At 37.4% G+C, this 12,634-nt stretch overlaps 1 protein-coding gene across 1 annotated transcript in view; it reads right to left on the bottom strand.

Annotated features, from left to right (window-relative positions):
- The window catches only part of LOC136751836 (cilia- and flagella-associated protein 47-like), a 149,050-nt gene that overhangs the window by 34,731 nt on the left and 101,685 nt on the right, over positions 1-12,634 (bottom strand). The window contains exons 21-24 of the mRNA XM_066707595.1: positions 11,599-11,706; positions 9,030-9,141; positions 8,037-8,141; positions 3,987-4,143 (exon numbers count right to left, since the gene is read on the bottom strand). Coding sequence (XP_066563692.1) covers positions 3,987-4,143; positions 8,037-8,141; positions 9,030-9,141; positions 11,599-11,706 — 482 coding nt within the window. The remainder of the gene's footprint in view (positions 1-3,986; positions 4,144-8,036; positions 8,142-9,029; positions 9,142-11,598; positions 11,707-12,634) is intronic.

Raw genomic sequence — 12,634 nt, 5'->3', positions numbered from 1 at the left:
CAGATCTTCAAATTAAGTGAATAATCCTGAGTTACGGTTACAGCATGCCCCTAATTTAAATGCTAATACAAGAAATAATGAAAAAAATGTATTCTGTTTTGTTTTATTGCCATATAAAGGGCTCTCATGCAGGAACAGATCAGTCGTATGGGTTGGTGCTACATGTGTCTCAGCAAAAGATATTAAAATATGTTGTCTTCAGCTTTGCAAGGCCAATGCAGGGGGATGCACTGTAAAATCAATCAGTTTTTTCAATTATATATAAATATAAAATAAACTTTCCATACATTACTCTCTTAAAACATTTTTTTAATAAAACATTAAATTACAGATGTCAAAGTTAAATAAAATAGCTTTTCTAGTACCTTATTGTGAACCTTATATCTTAAAAAATAAATCCTGCTCAGATTTAATTTTCATGAATTAAAGTAAAGTACACTAAAGTATCTGTATTAGAATATGATAGTACTGTTTCATGTGGAGGCTATATGTTATCCTCTGCTTGTTGTGTTTGTCTATTACATTCATTAAAATAAACATCTTTTGTTGGTCAAAGTCATTTTACTTTTCTTAAAGATAAAAAAAAAGTAAATATGCATAAATATCCTTTCATGCGCCTTTTTTAGTATGATGAATGCTTCAGAGACACTTACTCGTGTGACATGACAGGAGAATATGTGGGTGGGATCCCTCTGTAATACAAACCATGCATTTATAATACCTAATCAAGGTCAAGTCAAGCACATCTTTAAAAAGCATCATAAAAAAGGCTCACATCTTCTAGACATACAGGAGGTTTGAAGCTATTCCAAAGTAATTGCTCTTTTATTTTCAGTGTACTTTTCACCCTGATGCAAATTCCCTTACTCTGGTTTTGCTATTAGAGCTTAAGAGTTTTAAAATGCATATCTGCCCTGTTGGCATTTTAAATTCTCTTAAAGAACACATCTGGAAATTTAGTTTATAGATTCCGCCAGCAATTGTATGGTATGTGTCACGTTATATAAATTATGGAAAGGAAAATCTCCTCACGAAAATAAGTTACTCATTTTCTGATGGTGCAAAGGAGTGGGACTAAATCGATCTTAGAGATATTAAACTCATTAGATGAGGGTATGCTATAATTCAGTGGATCTACTTCTCATTTGGAGGTGTACCATGGATGAGCAAAAGTAACATGCAGGAAACTAGTAGACAGTATACCATAAGGAATGAATATATAACAAATAGTTTGTAGTGAAAGACAAGTAGAACTGTAAAACATGACTTCAGTCAGATGCAGGTAGAGAAAGAAGAACATCTACATTTAAAGGAAGTATACTGTACTCTCTTAGGTTAAAAAACTAAAAACAAATTAATAGTCTTCAAATCATAGAATCTAACTATAACAACCTTGTTTATGAGCTTAAACAATAGCTTGAGCAATAATAACATTTTTCACAATTTCTAGCAGTAGGATTTTTAAAATCTCCATGCTGTTCTGAACTCCCGTGTTGTGTGTTACTGAGGCCTGCTCAGTTTTGCCAATATATACTTTATTACAAGGGCAGTAATTCATATGAATACCATTGTTAGTTTTACCATTGATGAAGCCTTCAAAGATATCCACATACAAAGTGATTGAACTTTTTCATTCGTCTACTTCACTGTGAATTTATTTACTAGGAACTAGGATGTCTTGATTTGGTCCAGGCCAAGGGCACTTTTCAAGCCTACAGGCCCAACGGATAGGGTCCATCAAAGAAAATGATTTATAAGGGGAAAGAAACATAAAATAAGTGTAACAGATTGACGGGGTAGTTGCCCCAGACTGATTATGCAAATAGTATCTAAGGACATTCATTTATAAATTCCCCGCAGAATCCACACATTTCTCTCCAATTAAAACTTCATCAAAGAGACGGCTTGTTTACCATGAAACCCTGCAACACTGATTTACAATTAAATCTCAGGGGCTTTTTTCTTTTAAGTTATATGGCATGTTCCACAAATAGCTCACCATCAACTCAAACCTTTGACTTTTTCTTTTATCTCCCACAGCACCACCTATGTCTGCTTAAAACAAAACATGCAGTGTCTTACCATGAGGTTTGCTTTAATGGTAATGGTAAGACATTAAATTATGATTTTCTTTGTGGATATATGCTGCATTAGCTTCCAGTCACTCATATGGTGTAATTATTTACATATTGATTTATCATGTAATTCAAATTGCATACACACACATACACACACACATACACTCACCTAAAGGATTATTAGGAACACCTGTTCAATTTCTCATTAATGCAATTATCTAACCAACCAATCACATGGCAGTTGCTTCAATGCATTTAGGGGTGTGGTCCTGGTCAAGACAATCTCCTGAACTCCAAACTGAATGTCTGAATGGGAAAGAAAGGTGATTTAAGCAATTTTGAGCGTGGCATGGTTGTTGGTGCCAGACGGGCCGGTCTGAGTATTTCACAATCTGCTCAGTTACTGGGATTTTCACGCACAACCATTTCTAGGGTTTACAAAGAATGGTGTGAAAAGGGAAAAACATCCAGTATGCGGCAGTCCTGTGGGTGAAAATGCCTTGTTGATGCTAGAGGTCAGAGGAGAATGGGCCGACTGATTCAAGCTGATAGAAGAGCAACTTTGACTGAAATAACCACTCGTTACAACCGAGGTATGCAGTAAAAGCATTTGTGACGCCACAACACGTACAACCTTGAGGCGGATGGGCTACAACAGCAGAAGACCCCACCGGGTACCACTCATCTCCACTACAAATAGGAAAAAGAGGCTACAATTTGCACAAGCTCACCAAAATTGGACAGTTGAAGACTGGAAAAATGTTGCCTGGTCTGATGAGTCTCGATTTCTGTTGAGACATTCAGATGGTAGAGTCAGAATTTGGCGTAAACAGAATGAGAACATGGATCCATCATGCCTTGTTACCACTGTGCAGGCTGGTGGTGGTGGTGTAATGGTGTGGGGGATGTTTTCTTGGCACACTTTAGGCCCCTTAGTGCCAATTGGGCATCGTTTAAATGCCATGGCCTACCTGAGCATTGTTTCTGACCATGTCCATCCCTTTATGACCACCATGTACCCATCCTCTGATGGCTACTTCCAGCAGGATAATGCACCATGTCACAAAGGTCGAATCATTTCAAATTGGTTTCTTGAACATGACAATGAGTTCACTGTACTAATCTGGCCCCCACAGTCACCAGATCTCAACCCAATAGAGCATCTTTGGGATGTGGTGGAACGGGAGCTTCGTGCCCTGGATGTGCATCCCACAAATCTCCATCAACTGCAAGATGCTATCCTATCAATATGGGCCAACATTTCTAAAGAATGCTTTCAGCACCTTGTTGAATCAATGCCACGTAGAATTAAGGCAGTTCTGAAGGCGAAAGGGGGTCAAACACAGTATTAGTATGGTGTTCCTAATAATCCTTTAGGTGAGTGTATATGTGTGTGTGTATAGATAGATAGACAGATATGTATGAATATATATATATATATATATATATATATATATATATATGAATCTATTACTATTATTAATCAACAACAAAAATATGGAAAAATCATAATGTGAATATAATGCAATTAGTTAAGAACATGTACCCTGTTCAATATCAGGACCTCCCTGAAAAAACAGATACACTGATTGAAAAGAAACATTTCTACAGCTACTCTTGTGTTTTTTTGTAATGTGAAATATCCCTTCACCCTGTCACAATGAGCACAAGCTGAAGGTGGCTTGAATGATTCTTTGCAAATGCTCTTTCCATATGACTTATCAAAATAATCATTGAACAGTGGAAAACACAGTATAAAGAGACCTGGGGGGAAGGAGGGGCACTAATATAAATTCAACTGCAGGAAATATGCCCTCACGTATTTTCACACACATTCTGTCTCACTCAGTGTTAGCGCTACCCCACTGACAGTTTTAATGGATCTTTAAATTATAATGGAACCATTACCTGTTAAGAGCACATCCACCAGCACACTGTCATCAGTCGGATTCCTGAAGGGCACGATGACTGAAGAATGGGTGCCAACACGCGTGCTCATACTCAGCGGTGCCATTGGCTCGGGGAACAGTCCTGCTCCAGACAGGTAGAACTTCCACTCATTTAGCTGCAATCAAAAGCACCACCAGAAACCTGTGAGATTCACTAGCTCCTAAAAATAAAACAAGTTCAGATTTGTATGTAACTAGTGCTGAGCAGTGAACGATTTAATGCTTTTGAAATAAATCTGTTCCTGGAATGCATCAGGGCTTGCAGTATGGGCAGCATGCACCCCCCGACGAAACAGCACATCCAATTATACTACATAAAGACGGTGCTTTGTCATTTTCAACTGACAAGAAAAGTTTGTGTATGCTCTTTGTCACAACAATGAAGCTACCATTTTCAGAATGAAGTTAAGCTGTTTATATTTTGGAAGGGAAAAGACTGTGCAGATGCTGTGCCTTCCTGAGCCAGCTGGGCTTCCTGCATTCGAAGGAACCGACTACGCACGCCACGGCCACGGCCCTCAGAAGCTAAATAAACATACAATCGTAATCTATTGAACAATGATATCTCTAATGTAGGGACTATAGACAACCTGAAATTGTGGGATAATAATAAATAAATATAAAAATGTAGTGTGGCATTAAACACCTTATGGACAGACAAATTCAATTTGGATATATATTCTTTCAGAGTGTGACTTCTGGAATGAACAGGAGTATGAGTGAAATGAACTTCATGCAAATGTACTTAACATTGAATGTTCCTATTCATCTATTCCCTCTGATTTTGCATGAAGGCAGCATATAGATGGAATTTACGTGAAGAAAGTAAGGTATAAAGTGATCTCTTGGTTCCATAGCAGCTAAAAACTACTTCCCTAGGCAATAATCTCACAGATACCCATCATTAGTTTCAAGTCATCTTATGTCACTAAGCATTAGGTTGAAACTGCTGACATCAGCAGTTTTCTTCCAGATTTGCAACAGCCTATAGGTAATTTCACTTCTTCTTTTAGGAGGATGAGAAAAAATGCAAGAAAGAATCTCAATGGTGATTATTTACAGGCTGGGAATGTATTCTGTTTCTTTTCTCCCATTACTTGGCATTACTTTAATTGTTCATGAGGTGTGCATCACCGTAGTGTGTCTGTGAAAGCAGATGAAAGGCAATATAATGGACTCTAAGAAAAGGACTCCAGCATACAGGTTTGTCCCTTCCACGTATTTTCATATATTTCCTCCAGACCTTGGCAGAGATTTAATGAGCGCAGTGTAGCTGATGCTTTTGACGGCTGAATTCTGAAACCTGTTAACTTGCCAGGAGTTTTTTGAGGGCCCTAATTTAAACAAATATCCAAACTTTTCAAAGCAAATAATGGGTTTGACTTGACTGTTAGAACAAAATGTTTCACACAAATAGGCATATTCATCATGGACTTGTCACCAACCTGTAACTGTTGCAAAACCCATGACATTTTTTTTTTTTTTTTTTTTTTAATACTGGCAAGCACACAGGAGGAATGCCTGCCTTTGATGATTAATCATTTAAGTGAATATGATGTAGCTGGATAACAGATTTTCACTTCCTCCCCACACACACACATTAACTAATAAATAAGATGCAAAAGTAGAAGAAGAAACTTGTTTAAATACTGCCATGTAGTATTGCAGTTAGATACTGCCCTGTGACTCCAGCCTTTTAGCTTCAGAAAATGTATTTATCTGTAGTTCCCAAATAAAATAAAATAAAAAATACAAATAATGAATACAATTAAAATATAGTATCACTATAGTTCGGCTTCGAGTTTGAGTCTATTTTGGGAAGAGTAGTATCATACTATCCTGCCAGAATAGATGATATATAAACCACTTACATTAGAAATCAAATGCAGACCATAGATGTATAAAAGGATGAATTTCCTTCCTTAACTCTGGTTGAACTCACTAAAAATCATAATCAAGACATAATTGGTGACGGCAATTCTGTAGACATGCAGGAACATCAGCGCAATTTGGGATTGATTGAAGTGGCATGGCTGCCCTATACAGAACTGCTGAACACAGGTCTGAGACTCCTGTTTAAAACCCCATGGATGCAGCAATGTAATTACTTAAACACTGTAAGCTGCTTTTCCATTTCCTTCAGTCATGTTTCACATTTCTGTTTGGATTTATATTTACAAGGCCAGCAAAGTGAAACTATGTGAAAGGCAATTCAAAATCAGTAAGCTGGTAATATACAATGCGTTTTAGAAATGTATATATTTCTGTCGATTTACTTAAATTACTTTGGGGGGTGGGGTGAGAGGGACATTAAAAGCAAAATCTAGTTCTTCCCTCTTTTACTTTCCCCGTTGCAGCAAATGTGTCTCAATGGCTAAAATCACGCAGATACAGTTTAAGTTGTCAAGAGGAGATGAGTGCAGGGAGAGAGGGGGCCAAATGGATGAAAAGGGCAGATGGAGTCAGAGATATTCGAGCGCTGCACTGCAAAGCTGATGTGTTCAGGCTTAACATCTGAAATGAGGGGCTATTGATTGGAGAAAGAAGAAAATGTAAGATAATAAATCTTAAGGGAATATAAACCTGTTGGATTGTAAAGTAAGTGTATAATATATTACATCTGTAAAGATGTTTTGGTATTATAATAGACCCAGTTAAAATGTAAAAAAAAAAAAAAAAAAATCATATGCCACCAAATCACAAGAAATATATAAAAAGAAAATATTCTAAAATGTGTTTGTATTATTTTGCCCAAAGCAATGGAGAATATTATGGAAAACTTTTTATGAACTGTCTCAAGATTAAGGAAATACCCGATAAGGACAATCATTCTCCTTCACAAGAAAGGAGACAAAGGAGACCTGAAGAACTATAGGCCCATTAGTCTACTTCCAATCGTATACAAAGTATATACAAAGATATTAACACATCGCCTTCAAGACACACTGGACTTCACCTAACCAAGAGAACAAGCAGGATTCAGAAGTGGATGTAACACGATGGGTCATATACAAGTTGTACGAGAAATATTGGAAAGATGCAAAGAATATGAGCTTCCTCTCTCCTCTGGGCTTTGTTGACTATGAGAAAGCATTTTATCAAATATATACAAACTCAGTCATCAGAGCTCTAAGAAATCTGAACATTTAGAAGCTATTGAATGGTTACCAAGAAATGAAAAAAGCACTAGAAAACGACAACATAACAGGTGGGAAGATGACATGATAAACTTTGCAGGTGTGCCATGTAAAAGAGAAGCTTTAGATCGACGCAAGCAGAAACTTCTTGGGGAGGCCTTCATCTAGCAGTGAATCGATAGAAGCTGATGGCACACACAACTGTGTGGTTTAAGATTGTGGACATATCTTCTCCCCAAAAACCACCCCAATCTGTTATACCAGCCCAAACTGCACAATTACATGCAGGGGGCGATTGAAGCTAAATAAAACCAGATATGAGAAAGGGAGAAGGACTAATGAGAGTGATACACTAAAAGAGTAAGGTCTGGTTGTGTGGAAAGTAATTGTTTTTTTCAAAATCAGCAATACTTTTTCTATATTCCACTGACACATGATGAGCCCTCATATCTTTTAATAAAAAGGTAAATTAAACTTTGAAACTGAGTAAAGGAAATGATATCTGCTTTTCGCATAGCCTATGTGGCATCTGATAGTACACTCTGTTACAGTTCATCAGATAAGTACAAGACTTCTGTATGAAATGCCAGCAGTGATGCTGATGTACTGTGTGTGTGTATATATATATATATATATATATATATATATATATATATATATATATATATATATATATATATATATATATATATATATATATAAGGCTTAAAACCAACATAATAAAAAGAGACAGCCAAATACAGAGGAATGAAAACATACAACTAAAAGGTTAATTTTAAGGATAAACACTCAATCCACAAGAGCATGCAATGTAATAAGTCACATATATCAGGAGACTATATCTCTGGTCTCGGATTGGACATTCACTTCACCTGTGGGCACTTAAAAGTGATGCAGGTTGTGTGGTTGGCCTTCCCCAGAGCCGAGGGGCGGAACTGGACAAGGACTCTGGTTGAAGAGTGTGGCGCCACAAGGAGCTTGAAGAGAAGGGGGGGAGTTAGAAAATCAATAGTTGTTATTTTGAATCAGATCCCCTTTCTGCCTCACAATAGCCATGCTGACGTGTATGTGATTAATGTGTTCCACTCATTGAGTTCATTCTCTGGAGCCTACTTGGCCAGTTTTAAGATTATGAAAGTTCATATCGATACAAGACTTCAACTGACAGTCTGAGCACCATGAGTCCAGGTCTGATGAAAGGACTTTCAAAGGGGACATTTAACCATGCCTCAGTTGTGTCATTCAAGGAACATTCAACAAATATTGTGTACAAAAAAAATCTGTTTCTGTTTCTATAGTATTATTATATTGGATGAATTAAGCAATCTTTGCATCCCTGTTGTAGGGGAAATCAAAAGGATATTCTGTTCTGTGTAGCCCTCGGGAACTAATCAGAACTGATAAGGATCAGGGCAGGAAACCAACCACACAAAAAAAAGACCTGCATATAATTATGGAAAGCTGAATTAAACCTAAACACTACACTTAAACACTGCTGTCCACTCTGTTTTAAATGGGAAAATAAAGTTCAAGTGTATAAACTGAAAAACATTAGCCCTAATCTCAAGTCTAGTCAGTAGCCTTATCCCGGTCACACTCTCATGTATGAGCTCTAACCACAAACCTAGTCTTGGTGAATGATTGGTGCCCAGTATTGTAAAGAGTGACCAAAAAACAATATAAAACATTCAATCTGCATCTACAGCTCTAGGTACCATGATCACTGGTGACATGTTCTGAAATTGTTTCTATTTATTTCACAGCTTGTCAAATGCTTGCCATTCTGCAAGATTTCCCTCTGTGATGTTTTTTTTAATCATAATTGTGCTGCAGAAGATGTTCTTCTTCATCTTTGAGATACTTACAGGTCTCTTAGGATCTACCTCTACATAGAAATTTCTTGGATTATGGTTGACAGTTTCCAATTCCAGCGTTTCATCTGTGGGGTTATCTAAGGGGATAAACTCTCGAGTCCATCTGTGGAAAAGATAACAGCAGAAAAGGCTCATCTTTCAATGAACTTTGTCCTCTGGAGTGATATCAAGAGCGAAGGATTTCCAAGCACAGTCGTTTGGAGTGTTATTCCTGCACATGCTCATAATTGGCATACCTGTAGTTTTTCTTTAGCAAAGATTAGGTCAGATATACGAACACCAGATTACCTTTAAATCCCTATAGGGTTTTCCTGAGTATGAAATATTCAGCTATGTGCAAACTCGGCAACCTAATCATTTCCTTCCACGCTGTATTAGGACCCGTCCGTGCCAAGATGTTTGATGTAGAGAAATTTGATTTCTATGTTATCGAACACTACATCAACCCCTCTATTGAGTCATGTCTTTGACTTTACATCTACGGCTTTATTCTAGAGATTTTATCATCATTTATAGGATTCAAATCACTGGTCACAATAAAATACAGTAATATTGACTTTCTATGCTGTTCATTATGAAATGCCAATTACTTGATGTACTGCAATACTGAACTAGGGTATTCATGTACATGCAAATGACAAATGGATACTAAACAGGGGTTTGAACATGGTCCTGTCTTTTGTACAGCAACATAATTAATTCTCAAACAATATGGAAAATACTGAATCCATTGGCTTTATATGCATATAAATGTCTAATTATCTATAACATGCAGGCCTGATTATTGGAAAGAAACAGTTATGATTAATGATGACAGGACAGTGCACATAGGATGAAATTAAGGAGAAAGATTTTAATCTATGCTTAATTGAATGCCAAAACACTGTCACAAGAGCAATATATTTTTAGGCAGGGTTACATATTCTGTGAACTACTGTGAACATCACTCATTAATAGCTGCAAAATTGTATACTTGAGACTAGCTATGTTAACTAACATTGCGTGGAAACTGGAATGACAGGATTGAAAACTGCATTATGTCCTTTCAAAGGTAAAACCGCCAGGTTTGAACATCATGTAACACAAACAACATTTCTTTAATATATTTAATAAAATGGTATCTCCTGTTAAAAATGTATATGTAAGGTGTGGAGAATAGAACAACAAAGGAACAGTGTTTACCATGAAAGGACACTATCTTCAAAGCATATCTGTATTTCTCCAATCTCACATCTTTTGTGGAAGCAGGGAATCAGATTATTGTGATTCAGAAGCAGATCTTTTATCACAAATGCAGAGGCAGCTCTCACAAGTGGGGTTGCGTTACTCCTTTGATGTTTAAACCATGCATATGACATTTTTATAGTGAATTCACTATCAGCTTAGTGGAAGAAGCCTCACAGAAATGTTTCCTGACAGCTATGCAATTGGCTGACTGTAGTCATATCGGCACACAAAACACTTTGGATTTGGATTTGGATTTGGATTATTTCTTCCTTTCCATAATGTTATAAATTCAAAACCACCTAATTCAGCTTGTTTCAAATGTGATGGCTTCTTCTTAATAATATATATATATATATATATATATATATATATATATATATATACACCGATCAGCCATAACATTATGACCACTGACAGGTGAAGTGAATAACACTGATAATCTCATTATCATGGCACCTGTCAGTGGGTGGGATATATTAGGCAGCAAGTGAACATTTTGTCCTCAAAGTTGATGTGTTAGAAGCAGGAAAAATGGGCAAGCGTAAGGATCTGAGCGACTTGGCAAGGGCCAAATTGTGATGGCTAGACGACTGGGTCAGAGCATCTCCAAAACTGCAGCTCTTGTGGGGTGTTCCTGGCCTGCAGTGGTCAGTACCTATCAAAAGTGGTCCAAGGAAGGAAAAGCGGTGAACCGGCGACAGGGTCATTGACGGTCAAGGCTCGCTGATGCACATGGGGAGCGAAGGCTGGCCCGTGTGGTCCGATCCAACAGACGAGCTACTGTAGCTCAAATTGCTGAAAAAGCTAATGCTGGTTCTGATAGAAAGGTGTCAGAACACACAGTGCATCACAGTTTGTTGTGTATGGGGCTGCGTAGCCGCAGACCAGTCAGGGTGCCCATGCTGACCCCTGTCCATTGACAAAAGCACCTACAATGGGCACATGAGCATCAGAACTGGACCACGGAGCAATGGAAGAAGGTGGCCTGGTCTGATGAATCACAAGTTCAAGGTGTTGACTTGGCCTCCAAATTCCCCAGATCTCAATCCAATCGAGCATTTGTGGGATTTGCTGGACAAACAAGTCCGATCCATGGAGGTCCCACCTCGCAACTTACAGGACTTAAAGGATCTGCTGCTAACGTCTTGGTGCCAGATACCACAGCACACCTTCAGAGGTCTAGTGGAGTCCATGCCTCGACGGGTCTGGGCTGTTTTGATGGCAATAAGGGACCTACACAATATTAGGCAGGTGGTCATAATGTTATGGCTGATCGGTGTATATATACACACACAGAAACACGTATATTTGTACTGGCAAATTATATACTTACTTCCCCAGTTCACATTTGCAGGCTGGAATAGTTGTAGGTGATGGTTCCTCAGCTATCAACTCCAGTTCATACCAGAATTCCCCCACTGCATCTGACTGGAATATCACACTGTTTAAAACAAAACAAAAAACATTTTCGAAAATAATGGACTTCCATGAGATGATGGAAACTATGGAGAATTTGAATAAATATATTAAGAAAAGACAAACATAAAATTAAGGAAAAATGGCGGGAAACTTACAGATTAAACTTTGATTGATTGGGAATACTAAACAATTAATCACGGATAGAACTTGCATGTGTTGGTAACAAATGGACATAATTCAAAATGTATGCCTAAGAAATATACAAATAAACATGATCAGTTGTATCATGTGGCATTCTAGAATAAAATATATAGTAAAATAGTCCTAGGTACTGCTGGTTCTTGCCAAATTGAATATAACTTCATACTGGGGCAAGCAGGTGATTCGATCGTAGTTCAGTTGGCCTTGCTTTCTTTAGGATATCCTTCCTCTAAAGTTGATGAAATATCTCATATGCAAAATGACAAAATCTCCTTTGATGCAAGCTTATTATTAATGAGCTGGTAAAACATGAATGCACTTGACCTTGCTTTCTTCTTCTAAGTATCTGTGTCAAAGGAGCTAAACAGCTATTTGCAGTTTTAAGGGTTGTAGCCATAGAATGAATAGTGATTAAAGAAATAATAAAAACTTTAAACTTATATATACAGTGAGGGAAAAAAGTATTTGATCCCCTGCTGATTTTATACGTTTGCCCACTGACAAAGAAATGATCAGTCTATAATTTTAATGGTAGGTGTATTTTAACAGTGAGAGACAGCATAACAACAAAAAAATACAGAAAAACGCATTTCAAAAAAGTTATAAATTGATTTGCATGTTAATGAGTGAAATAAGTATTTGATCCCCTATCAATCAGCAAGATTTCTGGCTCCCAGGTGTCTTTTATACAGGTAACGAGCTGAGACTCTCTTAAAGGGAGTGCTCCTAATCTCAGCTCGTTACCTGTA

Source organism: Amia ocellicauda, chromosome 6, assembly GCF_036373705.1.
Source record: "Amia ocellicauda isolate fAmiCal2 chromosome 6, fAmiCal2.hap1, whole genome shotgun sequence".
NCBI classification, from domain to species: domain Eukaryota; kingdom Metazoa; phylum Chordata; class Actinopteri; order Amiiformes; family Amiidae; genus Amia; species Amia ocellicauda.
This window is presented reverse-complemented; position numbering and strand designations above follow the sequence as displayed.